We start from the raw sequence: 24,984 nt of genomic DNA, 5'->3' as shown, positions 1-24,984 counted from the left end.
ATCTCTTAAATAGGGATAAGCTGCATAAAATACTTTCAGGAGAGTTTATTCACATCTCAAAGACAAGCGAACCGGAGGCATAACTAACGCTAGAGTCCTCCATGTCCTGGCACTGACTGCTCTGCGCATATTGCAGGAACTTGAAGCTCATCTTGTCGTAGCCCTGATCCTGCAGGGCCTTGACAGCGCCCAGCATCACACCAATGGGATGACGGCCGCATATCGTATTATTGTACTTTCTCAAGTACTCCGTGAACGCTGTGGGGCTGAGCGTCTCGATGAGATCCATGCCCTGCTTGTCCAGCTTCTCAATGGATTTGTGTATCTGGCCGCAGGAGCGATCGTAGTATGTGTAGCTAAAGCGTTGACCCCAATGGCAAAAGTCGGAGGATATCACAAATAGGTTCGTTGGGTCCATAAAGTACGAGGACAACAGGCTGCCATACTGCGCCTCCTGCTCGGGATTCAATGAACCCACAAGTATGGGCACAATGGTGAACTGATCCTTGTAGCTGTGCAGAAAGAAGGTGAAATAAATATATTTTTAGATTGGCAAACAAAGAGGCTGCAGGTACAGTCCAAGAAGTGGCCTGTTACGCGCAGAACCCAGACAGAAACGCAGTCTAAAATTGTTAAACTCACTCCTCCATGACCTTGGCTATGTACGGCAAATGCATCTCAATGGAGTGCTCATCCTCGTCCGTTTTCATGTCCATCCACGAGAACTGGCCCGTCTTCTCCAACTCAGCGTTGACTACAAAACACAAAACGAAATGAGTAACGATTCCAGCAGCCAGCCAGCGCCACGAAACTCACTCTGAGTATCAATTTTGAGATCGTAGAGTGGTGTCCGGTACTTTTTCGCCACGGACAAAGCACAACCGCGCAGGCGCACATGATGCGAGGGACCCAGAATGAAGATACGTTTGCTGAAAGCAGAAAAAACCCATTAAAGAGGTGAATGCTGCATCTACAAATAAATCATATGCCTTACACAACAACGGGACTGATCTGGCGATAGGCAAAGGCTGAACAGGCCCCACAGTAGGTATAGCCGGCATGTCTGCAATGGAAGTGAAGTGCCAAAAAAGTAGTCAAGTGGGTAAGTTCCTCCACCAAAAACACTTTCGTTGTTCGACTCACGGTGCAATGATGGCACGGGCCGGGCCATGCGAGAGCTCAGCAGCACCCAGCCAGCGATCCAATTGCCTGGAGAGCTCGGCACCTGCAAAAACAAATGAAATATTTTAGTCGTGAGTCTCTCAGTTGGCCAGGAGTTGCCTAGCAGCAAATAAACAATAGAGTCAAACTTTTATGTTCAGTGCTGGAGCAGAACTCATACAAGCAGCGCTTAAATATTTCCATTAAATTTTAGTTACACTTATTTGACGGCATGGATATTGCAAAGGACAAGCAGAGCGATGAGCTACTGAAGCGCATTCACAATGAATTGACGGCCATTCTGGCAGAGGAGTAAGTTTTCCCCCACCTTTTCCCCAGATACCTAAGCTCTAGCGACATTCTCCCTCTGGCAGAACAAAAGATCCAGAGCGAAAGTTGTCTTATGAAACACTTTTAAGGCCCAATCCGTTGCCCATCTTCGGAGCCGGCAAGCAGGAAAATGGGAAGCCAAAGAAGTCCGTGACATTCCCAAAACCCCAGGCACACAAACGAGTTGAGGGTACAAAAGCTGTAGAGCCACGTCTAGCTGGTGGTGATGCACAGAAAAAGGAGTCTGAGCCAACGACATCATCCTCTGCTGCGTCGGTTAAGGTTGAGCTGGAGGGCGGCAAGTGGGATGTCCCACCCACGGATCGCACTCTCCGAACCGAGTTCATGGACTCGTCAGCCATGAAGAGCATCGACGGAGACCTGCAGAAGATGCAGGTGGAGCTGAAGCAGAGCTACGAACTGTTCCAGGGCATAGGCGAGAAGTTGGAGTCGATCAACTTCAGCTGCCTCAAGAGCCGCATACGCGACCTGCACCTGAACAGCTCCACCAGCGGGGGAGGCAAGGTGGCCACCGATGAGTTGCAGAAAACATTTGAGGCCCACTACGTGAAGAATAATCTGGACAAACTGACCGCAAACGTGAGCCAGGGCTTCCGCCGTCATCCCGGGGAGTTTGGCGACATTCCAGAGCTGAGTACATTCTTCCAGGCCTGCACGCAGCTGGAGCACGGCTTGGATGCCCTGAAGCAGCAGCGGCGGCGCAGCAATGAACTGGAGAAGCGCCTCTGCTGGGCCACAGAGATCGCCTACGATCGCATGGACGAGATACGCAATGCGGTTGGCAACAAGCCGGAATCCAATTTTTAAACTCCATTTTAATCAGTTGACGTTGGACAATGTTCCTTTTGGGGTCTTTATTTTATCAAAATAAAATAAAATTCTCACATACGTTTACACAATTGTCTGTATGTGTGCAACATATGCGAGTTGAGATTCACACGCCCACATACATATGTACATACATATGTATATGTATATGCATGCATGTTCCGTCACTGACCTGCATCCGTGTACCAGCTGCCTGCGTGGGTTGCTCTTCTGGCTGACATTTCGGCTATGTTATTCGAAGGAAAGGCTGCTTTAAATCAATTTCAGTAGTTTCCAATTTATTCAGTGCTCTCCTCTCGCCGTTCTTTGCCTTTCTTTGTGTTTTGCTTTGTTCCTCTTCTTTTCCTGCACCCACGAAATGACGATGTCATCGATGTATCGCTGCGGTGCATTCCACTTGCCGATACTTTCCGCTTGGTGCCAGCTGCGATCAGACTGTGTGAAAAATTAATTAAAATAATTAAAGAAATGATGTTAATAAAGTTGGAGGTCTCTCGTGGAAAGATTGGTTTGTAAGTGCTCTTAATTCATTTTTTAGACTTTGAAATTAATTTCTCTGCAACGATATATCGTGGTGGTCGAAGAAAACCATCGATCAGTCACGCAGCAAAAACCATCGATAGTGCCATCGAAGGTTTTGCAGCCCTAGTGTGCAAGTGGAAGAAGGAAATGAAATATATTATTTGAATAAAATCTTGTGCAATTTAATATTAATTTAATTGTGATAAGTTGGATAAATAAATAGTCGCAGGTGTGTTAACTTTGGTCGAGCTGTGGGAGCGCACGATATACAACACGCGGCAACGAGTAGCATCGCGGCACCAAGTAGCATCGCATCGCGTCATTGCTGTACTAAAAACTAAAAATTGCCGTATTCGTATTCCGCCATTTTGAAAGCTGCGAGTGGAATTTGGACGCGTTGCTGGTAAAAAAATTGTTGAAAACTATCTAAAAAGTGTCTATAATTAATGAAAAATAGAAACAACTTGTGTATAAACATGGCCGCCAAGTGTTTCTACTCGAAAATAGTGTGTGGCATTGTGTTTGGCACGTGAATTTCGCCCAATTGCAAACTCGCAAAAAAACGATAGTGCTGCGGACGCCGCCGTCGCCGCCACCACAAAGAAAAAGGCAAAAGCAATAAAATAAGCGAAAAATATGTGCGTCGCTGTTTAATAATACTATGGTCTGGTTTCCGCTGCATTTTCACGTATACCTATTTATTTGATTTGTCTTTTTGTTTGCCACCAACTCAAGTATGCGTGTGTTTGCATTAACCCCTGTATGTGTATGCGGATGCGTGTAAGTGTGTGTGCGCGATAAACGTGTACAAGAAAAATTTAAACGTGCAGAATTCTGATGAATTTTTAAAGCGGAACTATTTTGTGTGTGCATGTGTGAGTGAGTACGTTCACGATACACAAAACAACGCGTTTTTATAATTTAATGCACAGTTCTGCTGAGTAAGTGAGTGAGTGAGTGAGTGTGCGTGCCATAAAATTCTCTGCGAAACATAAATAAAATTGTGCAATAATTTCCCATACGACTCGAACCGCACACAGATACACATTCATTCGTCCGATTGAAATATGCGTTTGTGTCTATTTCTTCTTTTTGCCTTCTGCCGCTGCCCCTGCGGCTGCATGTGACTGTTCTGTGCCTGCCTGCCTGCCTGCCAGCCGAGTGACAATATACACGCAAGGTTCACTGCGCAACGACCCCTCCCCTGTCCTGGGTATGGTTATACAGTACCCACACCACTGCAACATGCTGTCTCATCGTTGTTTTGCCGCCGCCGCATTTAGCGCGGGAGTCAGAGCGAGGCAGCCTGTAAACTAAAGCCAGTTCGGTTTCTTCTCGGACCCCGGGGCCGTGTTGACACATTTCTACGAGGTTTTTGGTCCTTTAAAGGGTGAAAGTGCCTCCTTGTTGGAGCCCCCCGTCCCCTACTGAACTACTCGTTCCTGTTCCCCTTCTCGTTCAACACTTGAAAATGACGGAGCGACCCGGCCCGAGCGTCGCTTTAAATCGCTTAAAGCGGACCCAGCCCGGCCCCACTCTGGTTCTCGTGACGTGTGCGCATTAAAGTTTTATCTCTTCCCTCTTGAATGGTTTGGCTGGTCAGTCGGCTCGCTGAGTGGATGGGATATAAATAGTTTCGCCTGCATATTGATTGGAAATCCATGGCTGCCGCCTGGAATTACGTTTTCGCATTGTGGTTTGTTTATATGCGCATACACACATGCATGGATTTACACAAACACAGAGACCCACACAAAACTCTCTGGAATAGCCGTACAGAGGCTGCGTCTGAAAACGAATTTGATAAAGTTGCTACTGTCAATGTCCATAAATATTGTGAGCACACCCCCACATTGTCGCCCCTTCCTATTTTCCATTCAAATTGACGCTTGTTCCTAGTTTTGTTACAATTTTTTCGCTTGTCGTGTTTTTGTCGCTGTTTGTCCGTTAGTTTGCCCTTTCACTGTCCGACGTGCCTGTACCCATCTCAAAACACAAACAGACACACACACACTTGCAACTGCATGCACACACATGGAAAGGCAGAGAAGCAACTCTACTTGTCCCCCGCTCCCTCGCCCACCCAAATTTGCAACGGGAATATTGGTGATTTGCAGGGATGCCACTCTATGTGGAGTAGACAGATCGGCACTAGAATAGAGGCTAGAAGAGTATTTATTATTGTTTGGTTTTTTGTACCCTTGTATTAATATTATGAAATGTAAAAACTTTTCAAAATATTAGGAAAAAATATTAATTAACCTTTGGACGTGCCATGAGCTCCTGTTGTTAAACAGATAAGCAAGCTTTAAAATAGCTAAATGGGCAGTATTGGAATAGAAAGACAACAACAGTTACATTTGATTGTTATGCACTTTTCCTCTTTGTGGGTTCCCTTCTTTGTAATGTTATTCCGAAAGTGCTAATAAAATAGCCGAACAGCTTGAAAATAGCCATCTAGAAAAAAGCTGAATTGGCAAAATTAGGGAATTATTACAGTTACACATACAAGCATAAATATCCCTTTGAACATTCGCATTGTTCTGTCCCGCCCGCTATTCTGCATCGAAAACAAAACTGTACATGCTGTTCCGTTTATTATCACTTGGCATAACACAACATTTCCGTCTGGCCAAAGAGCTCTCGAAATCGTTCCCGCTCCCACCTCCACCGCCACAGCCATCGCCCGTTTTCGGGCAATAATAAATTTGATTGTTGTGCTGCTGAAACAGTCCACACCACCCCAGTGCTCGCCCCCTAGTCCACCAATCCACAGCTGTAGAATATATTTATTGTCAATGCTAGTTCCCGTCCCCCCTGCACTTGTCACGACCCCTTCCCACTCTCTCTCTTTCTCTGTCTCTTTCACTTGTTATCATTTCATTTTACTTTACTTTTTCGATGGATGTTTGCCGTTTTGTTTGTTGCTGACTGCGCGCGTGAAAAAATGCACACCTGCCCAAAGAATTTCACACTCGCTGGCAACCAGCACAGGCCACAGGCACACTTGGGCGGGGTGGCGTAGGTAAAACAAAGCAAAGCGAAAGCAAGCCAGCAAAATACCGAAATAGATGCAAACGTTTAAATTTAAATGTCTATGAAAGAAATGCAAACAAAACACAAACCACATTGGATCTGGCTGTGTCTCTCTCTATCTCTCTCTGTCTCTATGGTCTAACAAAACACAAACCACATTGGATCTGGCTGTGTCTCTCTCTATCTCTCTCTGTCTCTATGGCCTACGCCGTCGTATCGATCTGTGTGGGCCAATTGACCGACGCGGTATTCCCCCCCTTTCCCGTCTAAATAAAAACAGACAGCGGCCGGTACACACTTTCGGATTGCTGTTCTGCCAAATGCTTTCCGAAACGAAACAACAGCAACATCAGCAATTCGTAAGCGTGCGAGGGCAGCAAAATACATATACTTACTACACACATAAACTGTATTTTCTGTGATTTTTTGTTGTTGTTATTCTGGTCACTGGTCACTTCTGTCGGTCAGCTTGCCAGCTTGCAGTTTTCCGATTTGCGTCATTCGCGCAGGCCAGAAGAGCATAGGAGAGTGCTCGAATCAATATAGAAAAGACAAGAAAAAAACGACAAGACCAAATGGAAGAAAAAAGAGCAGTAGCAGCACGACTAATGAAACATTGGGCAATGTCAGTCCCACAGGCAACAAATTAAGTGGCTCGTTTCCCATAGTACTCGTACTTATACATAATCCCCATTTGTTAGCGGGAACACCTGGCAGTTTAGCGGCCATTTCAACGGAATAAGTGGAATACAAATAGGGGAAAAATACGAGTAAGAGAGAACTTTAGAGAACTTAAGTTTCGACAGCTGTTTCTATTGTTGATCAGGCTAAATACTTTTTCCGTCGTCATACTTTTACAGACTTTATTTCACTCGATTTACAAATCTGAGAAGTTTGAGTATAACTTTATTGCGTTTAAATGAAATGAGTTCAAATCGATTGCCATTAATTTATGATGCAATGCCACTCTATAGACTTTCCCCAGCATTAAATGTTCAGTTTGTTAATTGGCCAAAAGTGCACATAACATTTGTGCACAATTAATAATTAGTGAACACACAGCCATTGCCAGTCAGTCAGAGACAGAGACATGGCAGCAACCCGCTTGGTGGTGGTAGCTTTTGGCGTCATTTTGTGAGCCGGCTTTAATGCATATGCATGAAACGGAAAGCAAAAAGAAGAGAAAAATACATCAAAAAACGCGGGAACGCAACGTCATGAACGCAACGCAGAGAAGAAGCAGTAGCAGCAGCAGCAGAAGAGGAAGCCGTTAATTCGGGCAAAACAAGATACGCTCCGAGCTTCGAGACCTTAAATCGTTGCAGTTGTCTCCACTCCGCTCCCTGCTTCGAATCGAATGCTTGCCGACGCAGTCGCAGTTGCAATTGCAGTGGCACTGGTGGATAGAAGGGGGGCCTCCCCCTCAATTGGTTTTCCTCTACATGGGTGTGTGTGTGGTTGCAGCATCAGGACTTTAAAAGTTTTTTCCATTCAGCACACACAATCGGTATATTTTCGGCACAGAAATGCGCATGACTTTATTTAAACGTGTTTTCAACGAACACATACAGACCAGACATACAGACACATGCAAACGCAAAAACATGGACGAACACACGCACCCATACCAAAACATTCGCAGAGCCGAGCTCGTGCTCGTGCTCCCGGTGGAATCGAATCGAAACGAATCGTTCGTCGCTAGAGCCAGCAAGCCAGCAGGCAGCGCGTCGTTATTGTGGCATTAAGCCAACAAACAATTTAAGCGAACATGGCTTTTCCTGCCTGAAATTGTGGCAAAAAAAACGTACAAAAAAAGAAAGAGAAAAATAAAACAACAAAGTGAAAGAGGAAAAAACTCTACCATTGAGCGTGTACGTTTGCTCCGCTCTGTTATCGTGCGTCGTCGTCTGCTGCTGCTGCCGCTGCTCCATTCGTGTTGATAAACCGGTTCCCGTCCCGTCCCATTCCTATTTCCATTCCCAGTCCCAATCCCCGACCATAAAAGATATGTACACGGCCGCCGTCGTCATCGTTTGCTGGTTACTGGCGGCAGGCTGTTCTGCTACCCGGCCCGCCACTGTCACTGCCGCTGCAGCTTGATACAATACGATTTGTGTTTCTGTTGTTAGACAGCCGGCGGCTTGACTGGATCGGGTTTGGGCTCTCGGCACTCGGCTCTCAGCTCTCTGCTTCGGCTTCAGCTTCAGGTAGCAACGCGTCACACACTCAGAATGTATCTGTTAGATACGCGGCCGAGATTTACTGTACGCTGCTGCTCCGGCGCTAGTGGTTGTTGGTGATTTATAATGCCCTTCCCTACCCGCTCTTCTTCGCTCGGTTTGCCTTTGCGTTCGCGTTCGATGTGATTTCCCATGTTGTTTGATTTGATATTTCTCTGGCTCTTGGATACGAAACGGGCCTGCCTCGCTTTGCCTCGCCTGAAGGCATCAACAGGTTTTCTCGGCTCCAAACACACATTCTCGCCGGAGAAAACGAGTGCTTCTCCCACTGGTGGCGGCAGCGGCGGCGGCGTGGGCGCGCGCACATTGCTATTGCTGCATCCTGTGGCAGCCCAGCCTCTCTGCAATCGACCTGAAACCGGTTTTTGGCGCGCTTTAACAACTTTCAACTGACATTTTTCCCCATTTGTGCTGTGAGTAGTGCTGTGCGGTGCGGCGACTCATCGACTTTTCGTCTTTATGCGGCGCAAACTTGTTTCAACAATACAAAAAAAGAAAAAGAAAAATAATAATTCCACCACCATTTCATTTCGGCATCGCTCCAAGTGGTCTCGGTGCCCGAAGTTCCATGTGGACTGCGGACAGTGCGTTTCAGCACAATTAAGCTTGCGATTAATGATTTGTTTTTGTTGAGTTTTTTAAGGAATATGAAAAGTGAATCGGAAAAAGGGGTATTGAAAGTTGACTATGGATTGTGGCTTTAAAATAAATGTTTTCGTGTGAAAAGAGTTTCCACATTTGTGGGTTCATTCCATGAGTCATCGAAAACGTTGTACGGTTAAGATTTATGCAATGTTTAAGTGTTTATTTAATCTGCTTAATATTTCCCTCTTGTGGTTTCCTTGATAACTGAATATTTATATTAAAAATCCATTAAAACCTGCAAATACTTGATTAAAACAGACCTATCTGTGTATATAAAAACATTCTCAATGCGCATAGAGATGGAAAACTGTTCAGAAATGATGCGTTGCGATGCGCCCACTTGACTTGCCTGCGGGTTCACTTACGATTCACCACGTACTTTGTCGTACAGTGGGTCGGGCGGAACAGCTAGGAGGGGTGGTGGGTATGGTTGGCTATGGGGAGATACTATATTTTTTTTATTCATTGCTGTATGTCATAATTGCGTTGCTTATTTTTGTATTTCGGTTTGCGATTTAGCGAGCGCTCATTCGAGCGTTCTCTGCCCTCGCCAACCCCAACCCCCCCTAACAGCCAAAGAATAGAGCGTCGAGGCGGCTGTATCTGTGCTGGGTCTTTGTATTGTTGTTGTCATTATTATTATTATTATTGTAGTCTCGTCGGTGGGCAACATTTAAACGTATTTCATACTTTTGCACAATACGTGACACATGGCTGATGAGCCACAGTCACAGTCGTTGGGAGAGAGCCAAGAAGGGGGGCACATGGCTAAACATAGCCTATAGACTTATGAGACTCGCGGCAGTCATTGACGGCTTATCAATGTGCAAACGTACAAACGTACATGAAATGTTATAGAGAATTGTATAAAAATACACACATATAATATTTATGTGTACCCGCTGCACAGTGTACTTGTCCAAGTGTACTTTATTGTTCCGATTTTTGCTCGTTCATTGCTTATCAGACATCTGTGTGGGGGAATCGCTGCTAGATTGTTCGATTTCATTGTGAAAATAAGTCATTAAGTCAGAGCAACAAAAAACCAACACATATTAGTAATTATTACAGAACTCGAACATTACTTTTTTAATTTTAAATGTAAACCCATTTTACTGGTTTAGGTAATTGGAGATTGTAGCTCGACATATCAGTTATGTATTCCCAAAGATACAAAAAATACGCCCACAATTTATCAGTCAGTCGTCGCTCACATTGACAACACGCTGGGCTCTGCTCTGGTTACCCACCAGTCAGATAACAAAAGAAGTGCCTTGCTGTTTTCACTGATAAGATAGAATGTTCTGCTGCTGCTGGCTACACGTAATCCAAAATCAACTGAATACAGGAGGGTACAGTATGCACGCTGCGTACCTGGTGCTGTCTCTCTCTCCTTCTCTAATCAAGGAACACACTTTGTGCCTCGATAAGCTGTGAAGCACATGGTGAAGGCGGGGGCAATGCCACGCTGATACCATGTGTGGCAGTCGCTTTTATTTGTGCACCGACACACCGTGACAGCGTTAAGTTTCTATGTTTCTGCAATGTCCTCTGACGCGCAATGCTATCAATGATAATATGTCCATTTCGCATTGCAATGGGGAGGGGCAGCGGCTTTTCGAGCTGATGTTTGCGAAATCCCAAACGAAACTTGTCATCGGCCAATTTCTGCTGACATTGGGGCTTTGGGCTTTGGCATTTTGTGCTGATTGCGCGCGCTGTTTTGTGTTTTTTTTTTGTGTTCCCCCTTCGAACATGGACGACTACATCACATTTCATGTTTTTCCATTTAATTTATGTGTTTTGTTGTTGTTTTACTTGCAGGATTTCAATTGCTCGATTTCAATATGAAGCGCCAAAAATGATTGCAGCACCGTTTGCATCGTCTTCGTCTTGAAAAGGTTTTGTTTCCCATTGATTTAATTAAAGCCATCGTAAGCGTGCGGTTGGGGACGGACGAGAGAACCAATAATAACGCAAAGAACCCAGCAAAGAAATCAACCAACAAAGGGCCAAAGGGAATAGACAGATCCCCAGCGCCTGTTCTCTCTCTCCCATTAAACGGATACTAAACAGAGCAAAAAACAATCGAAAAGGATAAAAAACAACAAAGGATAGTAGCAGTGACACAGCAGCAGCAGTTAGCAGCAGCAGCAGTGCCAGGACACACGACAGAAATAACAGAAGAAAATGGACAAGAATCTGATGATGCCGAAGCGTTCGCGCATTGACGTTAAAGGCAGCTTTGCCAATGGTCCGCTGCAGGCGCGTCCACTGGTGGCCTTGCTGGATGGACGGGACTGTTCGATCGAGATGCCCATACTGAAGGATGTGGCCACGGTTGCCTTCTGCGATGCACAAAGCACCTCCGAAATACACGAGAAGGTAAACAGTACACACAAATCTTAAATTCCCATTTCTCATCAATCATTAAATGGTTTTGTTTAGGTGCTTAATGAGGCAGTTGGCGCACTGATGTGGCACACTATTATCTTGACAAAGGAGGATCTTGAGAAGTTCAAAGCTTTACGCATCATTGTGCGCATTGGCAGCGGCACAGACAACATCGATGTGAAGGCAGCGGGCGAACTGGGCATCGCCGTTTGCAACGTTCCCGGGTATGGTGTCGAGGAGGTGGCGGACACAACAATGTGCCTGATCCTGAACCTTTACCGGCGCACATACTGGCTGGCGAACATGGTGCGCGAAGGCAAAAAGTTCACGGGCCCCGAGCAAGTGCGAGAGGCAGCGCATGTAAGAATTTGCCAGTCTTTTAATTTGGATGTCTTATAACTTGTATTTCCCTTTACTTTCGTTTAGGGCTGTGCACGCATACGCGGCGATACCTTAGGCTTAGTTGGACTGGGTCGCATTGGTAGCGCAGTTGCCTTGAGAGCAAAAGCATTTGGCTTCAATGTCATCTTCTATGATCCCTACCTACCCGACGGCATTGATAAGTCACTGGGCCTCACACGCGTCTACACGCTGCAGGATCTGCTATTCCAGTCCGACTGCGTCTCACTGCATTGTACGCTCAACGAGCACAATCATCATTTAATCAATGAATTCACAATTAAACAGGTGAGTTCTAAGCGCAATTGAAATATCCATCAGGAATCTAATGAACTGTCTTTGTAGATGCGACCTGGTGCATTTCTGGTGAACACCGCACGCGGCGGTCTGGTCGATGACGAGACTTTGGCGTTGGCGCTGAAACAGGGACGGATAAGAGCTGCCGCATTGGATGTGCACGAAAACGAACCTTACAATGTATTTCAAGTAAGAGATTGTTGTAAAACGAGACATTTTACGCAATCTGAGAAGACGTCGCACCAATGTCGAGCACGTACCAAACTAACCTAAAAACCTTTGAACGCTTGCAGGGCGCCCTCAAGGATGCTCCAAATCTGATTTGCACACCACATGCCGCCTTCTTCAGCGATGCGTCCGCCACGGAGCTGCGCGAAATGGCAGCCACTGAGATCCGACGAGCAATTGTCGGCAATATTCCAGATGTGCTGAGGAATTGTGTCAACAAGGAGTACTTTATGCGCACGCCGCCAACCGCTGCGGCCGGTGGCGTCGCGGCGGCTGTTTATCCCGAAGGTAAACTACAAATGATATCAAATCAAGAAAAGTAGAGAGAATCAACAGACAGGCGAGAGAGAGAGAGAGAGAGAGAGCGAGAGAAAGAGAGAGCGTAAAACAAGTAAACAACAAAACAAAAAACAGAAAAACAAAAACAGAACAAGAACAAGAGAATCAATTCAAATACAGATACCCAGAAAATCGTTTAAAGAAAAATCATTAAATACTTTATGCAACACACACACACACAACCCATACACACACTAGCACACCAACGCACACACACACACACATTCGCAAGCATACCCCAAGCAGATGTATGTATATGCATCCAAAATCATATTTCTATTCTTTCTCCGACTCATTCGAAAAAGTATATATATATATATATAGATAGACATACCAGATAGACAGACGGACGACGTCAGATGACAACACGCTGTAAGAGTTGATGATATATAAGTGTAATGGAGTTTAAGCTATATAAATATATGTATACAGTATATATATATATATATATATATTTATATATATATATCCGTAAAGAGGGGGAACCGCTCCTCGGTTAGAGAGAGAGTGTTTCGATGTCGATGCGGAATGTCGGACGTTTAGAGCGCAGCCGTTGTTGGGCCCAAGTCGATTAACTATTATGTAGATATATATATATATGTTTATGTATATGTATGTGTGTGGATATATATGTATATTTATATGGTTTGTGTGAAAAACCTTCAAGAGATGACTCAGCTGCAACTTTCACTGGTTTTGGAGACGTAGGACTCCCCTCCAGAATCATTCTTCAACCTTAAATACCAAGCAAACTCACACAACTATATGCATATATATTGAAGGACACACGACACAGTCACATATGCATAGATACATATATATAAATATATATATATTTTACATACAAAAACAAGGTGAAAGTAAACAATATGATGGATTATTGTTGTTAATATTCCTCGGCGATTTATCCTACCCAACTACTTCCACAATTCCAAGTCTTTTCCTATCCAAGTCCTTACTTACCCAAGAAATACTCGTAGCCCGTGCTTTCGGACTTACTTGAACATAAACTAGAAACAATCAGAGAAGAGGGAGGAGTCTGTGGCATCACCACACTCCACTACAATTGATAACTATCCGTTAACAAGTGAACACAATTAATCAACACAAATGAATCAACCAGAAACAAGAATAGCGAAAAGAGAAATACAAATACCAAACCAAATCGAGAGAGCTGCTCCCTCGTCAAAATATTTCAGAATACAAAAAGAAAACGAAACTCAATTTTTAGTCATAAGGAACAGAAAATTGGCCTGGTTAATTGCTACTAGAATTTTGAGCCATTTATTACTGACTTTCGTTTGTAAACAAGAAACAAATTGCAGAAATTTTGATTGAAATTTGAAAATGTGAAAAAAGATGAAACTATAAAAAATGCTATTCTGCTGCTCAAGCTCTGCTCTACTACTATCTACTTTATATTGCATAATGATCTCATCATCCAAGTTTATTTTCGCCTTACCGAACCGAACCCCGAACCCGAACCGAACAACACAAAATGTTTGTAATACAGCAAAGAAGTAATATTTATATACGTTAATACATATAGGAGACAACACGGCGCGTTAGACTAGACTCTCAGCAACCACATCTATAAATAGAAGGAAAGAAACTACAATTAAAACTTAAAGCATAGTCTATGTACATTTAAAATATATACAGAAAAACAATTATATTAAAGCAAAAAACAAAACACCCCAAACAACAACCACAAAACAAAAAAGAAACAAAACAAAACAAAAAAAAAGAAAAGAATAATTAATACATGTAATATTAATGAATCTAGATTTACCTTTATGATCGATGATCGTTGATCGTTGAGCGAGGAACGGATGGAAGAGGAATATTATGGGATCATTAGAGAGTGGCCCTGGCCCCCTTTTCCCTACACTCCCAACTCCCCCTAACCCCTCTCCACCACACCCATTAAACATTGTTAGCGTATAAATTGTAATATTATTTAACGGATTAACGAGAATACATATATATATATATATATATCTATATCTATATATATATATATATATATATATATATATATATATTTACAAAACATACATTTTAAAGCGAATCAGATGGACGCGCAACAATTGTGAGAGTATCATTTTGTACAATTTTGCAATTTAAGTTTAAACAAACGAAAGAAAGAGAAAAACAAGCTTCAAGCAGTCGGTAATGCCCATGCCTATTACATATATTGGATGGATTTTCCTTAACTTTTCTGAAACAAAACTTCTTTATTTATCTACTCCTTTATGGCTCATATGGCTGAGAGAGAAACACACACACACACACAGATACTCTAATCTAATCCAATCCAATCGTTTTCCTTAAGTAAGAAAAAAATAATTCATTAATACATTAGTTAGTGTACCCGCCCCCCGCCTCAACCAGCTCCCACTCCACTCTGTTTTTTTGGTTTGTTTGTTGTTTTGTAGGGATGCAAATTTTGTAATAAAAGCACAAAGCGCATAAACACACACACATAAACAACAGATACACGCATGCCACACACACATACACGCACACACACACACACACGCGATCCTATATAGCAAGCTGCAACACAACAAATGAGCAAAGTAAAACATAAATAAGCATAAGCTAAACGTAAAAATAATGAGTAACAAGTAAACAAAAAAAAAAAAGAGAAGAAAAGAGAAAAAAGTAAACGTAATGAGTAAATGAGACAAAAGAATAAAATACTGTTATTTTGTAATGTATAAAAGGATATTTTTAATAACTGTGAAAGCTAAATAAAATTAAAGCGTAACAATTGACGATGAAGCAACAAAACAAACGAAACAAAAAGTAGATGAACAAGAAAGCTGATGATTGATTGGAGATGATGATGATGATAAAAGAGAAGTTAATTTAAAAACCAAGAAAACCTTTCCAGAAAACAATACAAAACAAAAAACAAAAAGAAACCCAAGAAGATAAAAACAAATAAAAACAAAATCTTTAATGAACAAATTATTGTTTTAACTTTGCGGATGTCCATCGGATCGTGTTCGTTGTTCCTTTTGTGTGGCAGTGTTGCAAAAGACTGTGTTTTTCCCAAACCATCACTGCCATTCACGTTTTTCCATTTTGGGATCCAAGCAAGAATTGAGATCAAGCAGCAGCAGAGACAGAGCAGAGCAGAGCAGACCAACAAGCCTTATAGTAACTAATGAGATTGAAATAACTTACATCTACCTATAGCTATCTGTATATGTAGTTTAAGCTCTCGTAAGCTCGTTAGTTTCTTCCCAGCGAAAGTCAGTAATTTATGGCTAATTGTACCACTTAGCTGTAAGGAACGGAATGAATACCCGTGCAGGGCAGGGCCTGGTTCCGCACTCATCGCATCACAGTCCCATCCCTGTTCTCGCAGTCTCCGCTCTCCGAGCCAGCCTATAGAAACTACGCTCATAGATCACACGCAGTCACCACCACCACCACCCACCCAGAAACTCAGACTCTGCCAAACTCTATCCAGTGTCTACTACTCGCACAAAATCAGAACCCAGAACACAAGCAAAAAAGAATATCAATCCCCCCTTCCCTACATAAATACCAACAACAACAACAACAAAAAACCAGCAACATTTCATAATCTTAACCTAACTATCAAATACAAATACAAAAAAAATCGAAATACAAAACAGGATTAAATGGCGGCTATTATACAGGCGCACTGCATCATCGGGCACACAGCACCACACCGCACGATGGTCCCCACAGTACAACAAACATTGGCAGCAGCAGCAGCAGCTCTGCTCTGGCTCAGCCGCCGCCGCCGCCAAACTCCGTAGCCGCTGCTGCGGCCGCCGTGGCCGCTGCAGCAGCCGCACTCCTGCCGTCACCGGTGCCGCCGACCGTTGTGCCCACGGTGCCGCACTTGTCGCCGCAAGTTGGTGGACTGCCGCTCGGAATTGTGAGTAGCCAATCGGTAGGTACACGTACCTCTGTTGTCTTGTGTTTGTGTGTGCGCTATGTGTGTCCTAAGTTTTGCCAGTTACCAGTTACCGTTACAAGTTGACACTCCCACTACCACTCCACCATGTCGTGGAGCCGTGCAAACGCCACGTGTTTGCTGCGTATGCGTGTGCGTGTGCGCGTGTGTGTTTGTGGGATTAGATAGTTTGTTTGTGTTTGTTGCTGTTGCTCCTGTTGATCCTGTTGTCTGGCAGCCAGTTGCTCCCGTGTTGGTCGTAGTCAAGTTCCTTAATGCAATTTGTACGTAGTTTCGTGGTTGGCTAGGCTAGGGCTACTAACAGAGTTTGTGATTGAGCTGCCCCAGTCGAAGATTGTTGATTCTAATCCACTTCCACTCTTGCTTTTAGCCCCTGAGTGCGCCCGACCCTAATAATCATCTGTTATCGAGCATAAAAGCGGAGGTTAAGGCCGAGTCAACGGAGACGCCGTAGGCTGTTGCTGATGCATCGCAGCTGGAGCCGAGAGCTGGAGTGACAACGGGCAGTGGTGCCTGGATATCGCACCAGCGAGACGAGACAAGCGTGGCCAGTAGATGTATAACCAACCCCCCCAACTATACTTTGCTGCTAAGGAGAGTAGTCGGCAGTCGGCATGGTCTGTCTTTCAGTGTCGTCTCTTCTGTCCTGTTGCTGCTGTCTGTCGTCTGCTCGACGATTCCAGGCGCACCTGCGCCAGCGCTTGATTTGAATTTTTCCAAGTTTCTATGTTACATATATAACTTAAAGTACGATACACATTTGCATTACCACAAAACCCCAAAACCCAAGCACACAAAAGAAGAAGAATAATCGGCAAAGGAAGGAAAGTAAGAAATGCGATGCAAAAGAGGATAAAGCGAAAAGGATTGATGAGAGATAACACCACACCACACGCCTCAAAATTAACTACATATTTAGTGTTTAATTTGTAACTATTTAGAACTTTATAAAGTTACAATCGTAAGATTTTTATTTGTATTGCAGGAAATTGTAAGTGAAGAAAAAATATGTTACTACATATAAGCGCAAAACAAAAACAATGTTGGAAACTTTTAAATTACGAGAGAAAGAAAAAAGAAACAAAACAAAACACACACAACAATTATGGCATACAAAACAAAACAAAACGAAACAAAAGCAACACACAAGATGAGAGACGTTTAGTGCTTAAGATACGTTTAAAGTACATAATAAAACAAAAGAAAAAGAAGAAACGAGACAAATGAGTTTGTGTGTGAAGACAGCATGCAAAACGGAACATTGCAATGCATTGGTGTTGGTAAAAGTCACTGTGATGCACGTGTACGTGAGCGGCAACGCAGTGTCAGAGGGGTTCCTATGCACCGTTAGGCCGTGCCGAGCCGTGTTGTAAAACAGTGGAAGGGACAACGATTGACTTTCTTCTGGATTTGAATACATTTATTTAAGTCTGTTTATACACAAAGGACAGTTGTTTTCGGGGGGGTGGTAAATTCTATACTAAATGCTACATAACACCATTTACGATTGGCTAACCTAAGCAGATAATAGATGTGTTTGTTTGCCTTCTTTTTTGCATTTCTAAAACAGTTTTTTTCACACGTTTACAACGCTCAGATATATATATATGGCATATTCCATCATTGGAAGCCACGGCAATTGAAGCAAGTCCAAATGCTGGATGGTGGGATATATATGGATGGTATTCTAATATTAAAGAAGTTAAAGTTAGAACGACATTATACGATTGCTTATATGAAATTTCAACTCCATTTCAGCAGTTAACTTTAGCTGATGAGAGGTTAGAATCGAGAGAATATTACATTGATAGACCTTGGTTCGATTCAATGAGAGTACGAAAGCATGATGGAACTAGAGTGTCACTCATGGAATAAATCACCACTGGTGCTAAATTTTTGAACTTCAGAAATTTGGCACCAGTGGTGGTTTATTCCATACACGTCTATTCCATTCCAAGGTCTATCAATATAATATTCTCTCGATTATATTCTCTCATCAGCTAAGGTTAACTGCTGAAATGGATTTGAAAATTTCATATAAGCAGGGAGAATGATCGTCCCAATTGTATAATGTCGTTCTAACTTTAACTTCTTTAATATTAGAATACCATCCATATATGTATATCCCACCATCCAGCATTTGGACTTGCTTCAATTGCCGAGGCTTCCAATGAAGGAATATGCTTTATAGTTATGGTTAGTAAATTACATTTAGGTTGGTATGCTTCGGTTGGTTTTTGTTTTTTTGTAAAATTCCTCCATCCATCTCTTTTTTTATAACATTTTTGTAACACACGGCCATCGGAAGGTCCATCACGTTTCTATTAATTATGAACTGTACTATCTATGGTTGCTTTTGTTACTACGGAATGAACAACATTTATGCGAAGAGTATGGTGTGAAAGAAGTTACATACAACATTTAGCTGTAATTAGCTGCAGATGGATGATTTGATTTGATTTGATTAATTGTATTCTTTGAGCTTAACACAAGGGGCACCAGATCCAGCCCTGTTAGGAAACCTTGTACATACAACATACAAATACAATAATGCCTTAATTATGTTTCCATGTATAATATGTAGTGTAGGTCAATCCGTAGAGATAACAACAAAAGGTGTAAAACCAATTCGAGTTGACACATAAAAAGTACTTTCTTGGGCGGGACGAGGGGCAATCTTAAACTAGGATTATGTGTACAAGTATTTTCAGATGTGTGTCTGTCTGTCTGTGTATAAAGGATCTCTCTCTTCATTGTACAATACAATTAATTTGTCAGCGAGAGGCATATGCTTATATATTCTGCACATTTTGGGTTTTTGCAAGTCAATAAAAACAAAAAATTTAACAACATAGCGAGTGTGGGTGTGTGTCTCCCACAACTCGTATCAACTCAGAAGAAACGCGTAAGACGTGGACGCGCAAAACGTATAACGACATAACATCCTAGGCCAATCAGGCCGTACTTCAGGGTGAACTTGCACACACGCTGCCCGAGGCTGGCCGGCGGTATTTCAAGTATGGAAGGTATCTTTTCGGGGTCCACTTTGCCCCACATCTTGGCAATGCCATTGGCATGGCCGATGCCCACCACACCCACAACACGAACGGGTCGCACGCCAGAGCCACCCGGCGCCACTTGTGGCAGGGCAGCCACCTGCAAGGAATGGCACAAGAACAGATCACGTTCGCGCACAAAAACGTCCGAGAACGCAGGAAACTCGCCGGCCATCTCCTGCATTAGTTTCTCCAACAAGTCACGCTGCTTGCACTTCTCCACCTCTTCGCTGCTTATGCTGTCCGTGAATGTCAAACGCCAGACGAGCTTCATGGTCTGCCACAAGGATAGAGCACGCAGGGCACGATATAGTGTGATGCGAATTGGTCGATCTCCCAGGTGCAGAATGCAACCCGGCAGCTTGTGTATCTCCTCGAAGGCACGACGGAATTCACCGCCCGGCGCCATTCCCAAATCCTTTGCGATTTGTGCACTCATCTGGAGCAGCAGTATGAAGAAGACCCCATTGATATACCCATGGGTCTGTATAATACCGCGTATCTGTATGGGGATTCACCAAATAATTATTACTCCAAATTAGAAGCTCTCTTTGTCCTTGCTCACCTTTGGTATATTGATATTTTTGGCCTCCTCCAGTAGGGTCTTTTCATCCAGCTTCAGAATGTGTATGCGTGATGGACATAGCTCAACCATGACCACATCTGGACGGACATTGCGTATGACCTGGAAAGGATGGATTCTATTGTTAGTAGGAGGCTTAAAGAAACACTTGCAGGACTTACAAAAGAGACGTCATCCTGTGACTCTTCGCTGAAATGGGCCGTTCCCACGAGATAGACCTTGCTGCCAAATGGTGTGTTCAACAGCGTCACCGTTGACGGAAGATTCTGATCAAATTCCTCAAGAGTATCGTAGATTTTGATGTCTCGCTTTGTCAGTGGCTGATCGTGGCTGAGCGCCACAACCATCTCACGATTGCCATTGTCTCCATTGTCGGCTGCTGCCGAGGCCTCGGCTATGGAAATGTCCAGCTTTTGCTTGCTCGTTTGCAGCAGCGACTCCGTCTTGCGGCGTCGCTTGTCTGTGGATGACGCTGGATCCGCGACTGCGACTGGTGCGGGTCCTTTGCTGGGCGACTTCTTCAGTATGGGCTTAACGTTGTCGCCCTCAATCAGCACCACTTCCTTTTCGAGGTCCTCTGCTTTAATCGAATTATCGTTTATCTCTATAATTGACAAATTGGGATTATCTGTCTTGAATATTGTCTTGTTGGCCAGCTGTGACTTGGGGTCCACCTCCTCCTGCGAGGTGTTCGTATCAGTGCTCTCGGATTGAATGAGCAGCATGCTGGCATTTAGAGCTGCTGGGGTGGGACCATTGTGTGCTGCAGGTGCGGCAGTAGCAACCGCCTTGAAGGCAGCTGCTTCGCTGGTAAGATTCGCGTTGTCCGCATTGCCATTCGTGGGCATTGGGCTGTGGCTAATCTCGCTAATCAGACTCTCTGCGGATGAAAGAATGGGGAATAAGAGACAATCAGCTACAGCAATGACAAACATTTGTTTAATAACAGAAATAAGTAAAAGAAATATATAAACTAGAAACTCTGAGTGTCCTGCTCGTAGAGCGCCTTCAGTTCCTTGAGCCACACTTTGTTTTCGTTGTCGGGAATGTTGTTCTTTAGGAACTGCTTCAGCAAATTAAAGCATTTCCTCTTCATACGTGCAGCACGTTCCTGGTAGCTCTTCTCCTCTCTGTCGATCCGCTCCAGATACTTTTTGGCCAGCTTCTCCTTAGCAGTATCAAGCTTTCGCTTGACCGTCTTTTCGTACGACTCCTTCTTCGGTTTGTAATTGTTCACGCAAAGCGTGTCCACTATGTCAGCCAGCTCGTGGTCTAAAGATGAGAAATGATTCCCTAGCTGCGCCTCGTCTGCGACTGTCGCGAATATTTCTGATATAAATCGAGTGGGAAATGTTCCGGAAGTTTGTGCTTCGAGTGCCTTCAGTGCTCCAGCATAGAGTTTGGCTTTAGTTGTGTCCGTGAAGGGCCCCTTGAGTTTTCTCTCCTGGACTACCTTCAGCTGCGCATTCTCCGCGTGATCCGTTTCTATTTGGAGTACAGATACCCTCAGCTTGAAGGCGTCTATCAGCCGTACGAGTTCTGTGTGCTGCACCCTTAACAGATGCTGCGTTTCCAATGACAAAGGATCTGGTTTGGTTTTCTGAACTCTTTTGAGCTTGGTGGGCTCTTTAAACGCAGCTACATGATGCCCTCGGTTGTTAGGATGCTCCTCCAATTGTGGTTGCTTCATGGATAGCTTATGATGATTAACCGAATCTATGGACCAAGGACAGCTGGCTCTTTTCTGGTTTAACTTGAGCTTTGAGGGTTCTAGAAACGAAGCTTCCATGTTTCCGTGGAGGTGTCGTTCGAGTTGTGGCTGCTTTTGATGTTTCTGCGAAGCCATGCAGGACGGAGATGCAGCTGCTATCTGGCCCGACTTTATCCTTGAAGGCTCTATAAACGAATCTTTCATGTGTCTGTGCATGGCTTGACGTTCGAGTTGTGGCTGCTTCTTGCCTGGCTTATGATGCTTCTGTGAAGCCATGCAGAAAGGAGCTGCATATATTTTTTTGACTGACTTCATCCTAGACGGCTCTTCAAACGAAGCTTCCATTTGCCCGTGGGTGTGACGTTCGAACTGTGGCTGCTTTTGATGCTTCTGCGAAGCCATGCAGCAACGAGCTGCATCTATTTTCTGGCCCGCCTTTATCCTAGACGGCTCTATAAACGAAGTTTCCATTTGCCCGTGGGTGTGACGTTCGAACTGTGGCTGCTTTTGATGCTTCTGCGAAGCCATGCAGCAACGAGCTGCATCTATTTTCTGGCCCGACTTTTGCCCGTGCCAACGATCGCATTGTGGGTGCAGGCGGCACGAATATATTTGATCTGTTCTCTGGTCAGACTTCTCCGCTGGCTTATGATGCACTGAACAACACTTTCTTGGCTCTGTTTTCCGTGGTAACTCCTCCGCGAGCTTTGGGGCCTGTGAGGCGTTTATCCAGCGCAAGCAGAAATCGCGCCTCTCCGCTTTTGAAACCTTTCGCGCGCAACATGCGGGTCGCTGATTCTCATGGTAGATCCTGCCCATCTGAGGCTCGTTCAGCTGGCAACTTGATTCCACCTTCGACATCTCAGTCATATCTGTTAGGGTTATGCTTAACAACTACTGAACGGGCTGCTGGATCAACCCTAAACTTACCATTACAGGACTTGTAAGCCGTGGCGGATAGGCTGTCCAGCGCGCTGTCATACAGCGTGTCGCCTGTGTAGGAGCTGCTGTTATTCTCCAACGTGACACTGGAGGACTCAAATGATGTGGAGCCGGATACATCCATCGTGCAGAGCAGTGCCTTTATGTGAGCGTCTTTTGTGTGTACAGTTGTTTTGGAAGAGTCGGTTACTAGTCGAAATTCGGTTTCAATAGTCAGAGACACACTGTCCACGTACGTGTGTGTGTGAGTGTGTGTATGTGTGGGTTAGGCTTTCGCTCGAGTTGGCATCAGCCCTGTGTGCTGTTGGGCTGTCTTCTGATAAATACCTGCGGGCGCTGCAACAGTTAAGGAGAGAGATTATCAGAGATACAGATAATAGGAAGAACTCTTCAACTCGAAAACTTGATTAAAGTGTTTTTGTCTACGTGTCCATTGCCGAAGTAAAAGTAACTTCTTTGTTGAAACGCTTATTGGAAAGTTCTAGTAGATTGTTATGAAGCATTCGTCTGCTCAGGGACTAGCCAATGCTGTCGAAATTGTCGAGTTGAGCAGCGTTGTTACCAGCCAACTTACCCTAAAAGTGTTGTTTTGTTGCTGTGGCGTGTGTTTGCGTTGCACTGCTGGAACTTTTTGCATTAACGGAACAATAATTGACACAGTTTTGTTGCTAGGCTTGGGGCGCGTGCTTATATTTATTGTGTTTATATATTCCAGTGAGTGCGATTCTAATAAAACCCAAAAAACTAAAGAGTTAAATTTGTGAGCAAGCTGAGAAAACCTGTTTGCAGTGTTGTTGAATGCTTGTTGATGTAAGAATATATCGATAAATATATGTTTTGATGACAATATATTCGAGGGTGATATTTGTGTGCGATAAGCAAGTGTCAGTCATCGTATGAATTTGAAATTAGGACTCTGGCGTGGTTCTGAGATTTTCAAAAGCTACATTTACAGAAAGCCATCACGTTGGAAAATGTCTTGACGTTCATGTCCTGCTACCTGAATTGATTGGCTGGCCCTTAGCAGCTCCAGTTTCAATGGTTTCGCTTGCCTTGCAACTAGAGATGGCAAATGCTCGAACGACCGATTTTTACATATCGGTTTACACAAAACAGCTGTTGTGCCCACCGCCAGAATTGTTTTGTTTTGTATTTACGATTTCAAATTGAATTTAAAGCATGGCCGAGGAACCTGAGGACCCTAAAAAGGTTCGTAATGCACAAAGAGCATTGATAACAGTCTAATAAAAGAATTAACAATCTGTACTTTAATCATTCTAGAGTTTCGTTATCTTCGGACGCGATGTTGCCCAGATACCATGCTTTCGTAACAGTTTTCTGTACGGAATAGGCGGTGGCATTGGCATCGGTGTGCTGACATTTTTGGGCACATCCCGGCCACATCTTTCCACACACGTGGGCTTTGGATCCTTCTTCTGTGGCACCATTGTGTACTGGATGTCCTGCAGGTTGGTTGAGATGTCCCTGGCATGACCCGCTTATCAGTTGCTTGCTTTTACAGGTATCAATGGTCTGCCCGCCGGTTTGAGCAGCAGCAATTACGTGAGGCCATGCGCCGCCAAGCATTGTACGAAGGAACAGATGTGGAAAAAGCATTAGATCTTAAGTCGGCGTAGTATTAGTATTAAAATATATATTAATTGTATATATTTTAGTCCTCTTTTGTGTGTGCATGTGCAACTGATTCAGGTAAACTTTTTGAACACTTATTTTGTAGCTAAAAAGTTGTACCTTAAGAAATATTAAATAGTTTATTTTGTAAGCGAAATCTTACCTTAAAGTAGAACGAGTAAGAGATTTGTTGACTTATGCTTTACATTCAGCACATTAATTGCTGAAATATGAAAGATCTACGTTGTAATTGATGGCATAGAGAAAGAACAATGGATTATATTCATTACAATTACATTTTAATTATTGGTTTCGAGCCTCTCTGTCAATTATAAGTAAACTCTTCCAGATCAATTCGTTTTAAGTGCATCTTTTAAAGCCAAGTGTAATCGTAGACTTTTCTCTAAGACACTGATACACTGAACGCGGGTCATTAGCTCTGTTTTGACATTAGCTTAATGGCAACAGTCTAGCCATCTATTTGGGATTCTACCTGACCTGACCTCGCTCTGTCATCTCTGCGCTCTGTTGATAATTTCTCGCACTGCCACGCAGAGAGAGTTTCGTCGTTGATTTATTTGTGCGCACATGTGCGGGCGATCCTTCAGTACGTTCTATTCTCTGCTCTGTCTCTCCAACGAGCTGTAATCTCCAAGTGC

The 24,984-nt window shown here is 43.8% G+C and overlaps 5 protein-coding genes across 17 annotated transcripts; 3 read left to right on the top strand and 2 right to left on the bottom strand.

The window, feature by feature from the left end:
* Positions 1-30: 30 nt before the first annotated feature.
* Positions 31-2,715, bottom strand: LOC117589822 (protein MEMO1). Its single transcript, XM_034282053.1, has 6 exons — positions 2,513-2,715; positions 1,144-1,225; positions 995-1,063; positions 817-929; positions 643-754; positions 31-512 (listed from the first exon to the last, which is right to left on the bottom strand). Exons 1-6 carry the CDS (start codon positions 2,559-2,561, stop codon positions 50-52), a joined length of 888 nt encoding a protein of 295 aa, XP_034137944.1. The 5' UTR covers positions 2,562-2,715; the 3' UTR covers positions 31-49.
* LOC117589823 lies at positions 1,311-2,411 on the top strand. The gene is made up of 2 exons (XM_034282054.1): positions 1,311-1,473; positions 1,536-2,411. Exons 1-2 carry the CDS (start codon positions 1,394-1,396, stop codon positions 2,317-2,319), a joined length of 864 nt encoding a protein of 287 aa, XP_034137945.1. The 5' UTR covers positions 1,311-1,393; the 3' UTR covers positions 2,320-2,411.
* A 232-nt stretch (positions 2,716-2,947) lies between the features above and the next one.
* Positions 2,948-17,289, top strand: LOC117589810 (C-terminal-binding protein). Of its 11 annotated transcripts, none has more exons than XM_034282030.1 (8): positions 2,948-3,091; positions 10,608-11,168; positions 11,232-11,537; positions 11,604-11,864; positions 11,922-12,062; positions 12,167-12,389; positions 16,094-16,377; positions 16,772-17,289. In XM_034282030.1, the coding sequence occupies exons 2-8, from the start codon at positions 10,974-10,976 to the stop codon at positions 16,853-16,855; spliced, it is 1,494 nt and encodes a 497-aa protein (XP_034137921.1). In that variant the 5' UTR covers positions 2,948-3,091; positions 10,608-10,973; the 3' UTR covers positions 16,856-17,289. The 11 variants fall into 11 exon arrangements, with proteins under 11 accessions (XP_034137921.1, XP_034137926.1, XP_034137924.1 ...); XM_034282035.1 differs by having other exon boundaries at positions 2,979-3,265; positions 16,118-16,377; XM_034282033.1 differs by having other exon boundaries at positions 2,979-3,265; positions 16,094-16,362.
* Positions 17,290-17,862: 573 nt separating this feature from the next.
* LOC117589809 (traB domain-containing protein) lies at positions 17,863-23,507 on the bottom strand. 3 transcript variants are annotated; one of them, XM_034282027.1, is made up of 4 exons: positions 22,682-23,142; positions 20,202-20,920; positions 20,023-20,142; positions 17,863-19,959 (listed from the first exon to the last, which is right to left on the bottom strand). In XM_034282027.1, exons 1-4 carry the CDS (start codon positions 22,815-22,817, stop codon positions 19,294-19,296), a joined length of 1,641 nt encoding a protein of 546 aa, XP_034137918.1. In that variant the 5' UTR covers positions 22,818-23,142; the 3' UTR covers positions 17,863-19,293. The 3 variants fall into 3 exon arrangements, with proteins under 3 accessions (XP_034137918.1, XP_034137917.1, XP_034137916.1); XM_034282026.1 differs by lacking the exons at positions 17,863-19,959; positions 20,023-20,142; positions 20,202-20,920 and adding exons at positions 20,995-22,623; positions 23,268-23,507 and having other exon boundaries at positions 22,682-23,029; XM_034282025.1 differs by lacking the exons at positions 17,863-19,959; positions 20,023-20,142; positions 20,202-20,920 and adding an exon at positions 20,995-22,623 and having other exon boundaries at positions 22,682-23,171.
* A 283-nt stretch (positions 23,508-23,790) lies between these two features.
* LOC117589825 (cytochrome c oxidase assembly protein COX20, mitochondrial) lies at positions 23,791-24,584 on the top strand. The gene is made up of 3 exons (XM_034282057.1): positions 23,791-23,902; positions 23,975-24,162; positions 24,216-24,584. Exons 1-3 carry the CDS (start codon positions 23,873-23,875, stop codon positions 24,328-24,330), a joined length of 333 nt encoding a protein of 110 aa, XP_034137948.1. The 5' UTR covers positions 23,791-23,872; the 3' UTR covers positions 24,331-24,584.
* Positions 24,585-24,984: the final 400 nt, after the last annotated feature.

The sequence above is a fragment of the Drosophila guanche genome, unplaced genomic scaffold (genome assembly GCF_900245975.1).
Source record: "Drosophila guanche unplaced genomic scaffold, DGUA_6, whole genome shotgun sequence".
In the NCBI taxonomy this organism is placed as follows: Eukaryota; Metazoa; Arthropoda; class Insecta; order Diptera; family Drosophilidae; genus Drosophila; species Drosophila guanche.
Note: the sequence above shows the minus strand (reverse complement) of the source record. Positions and strands in the feature narration are given on the sequence as shown.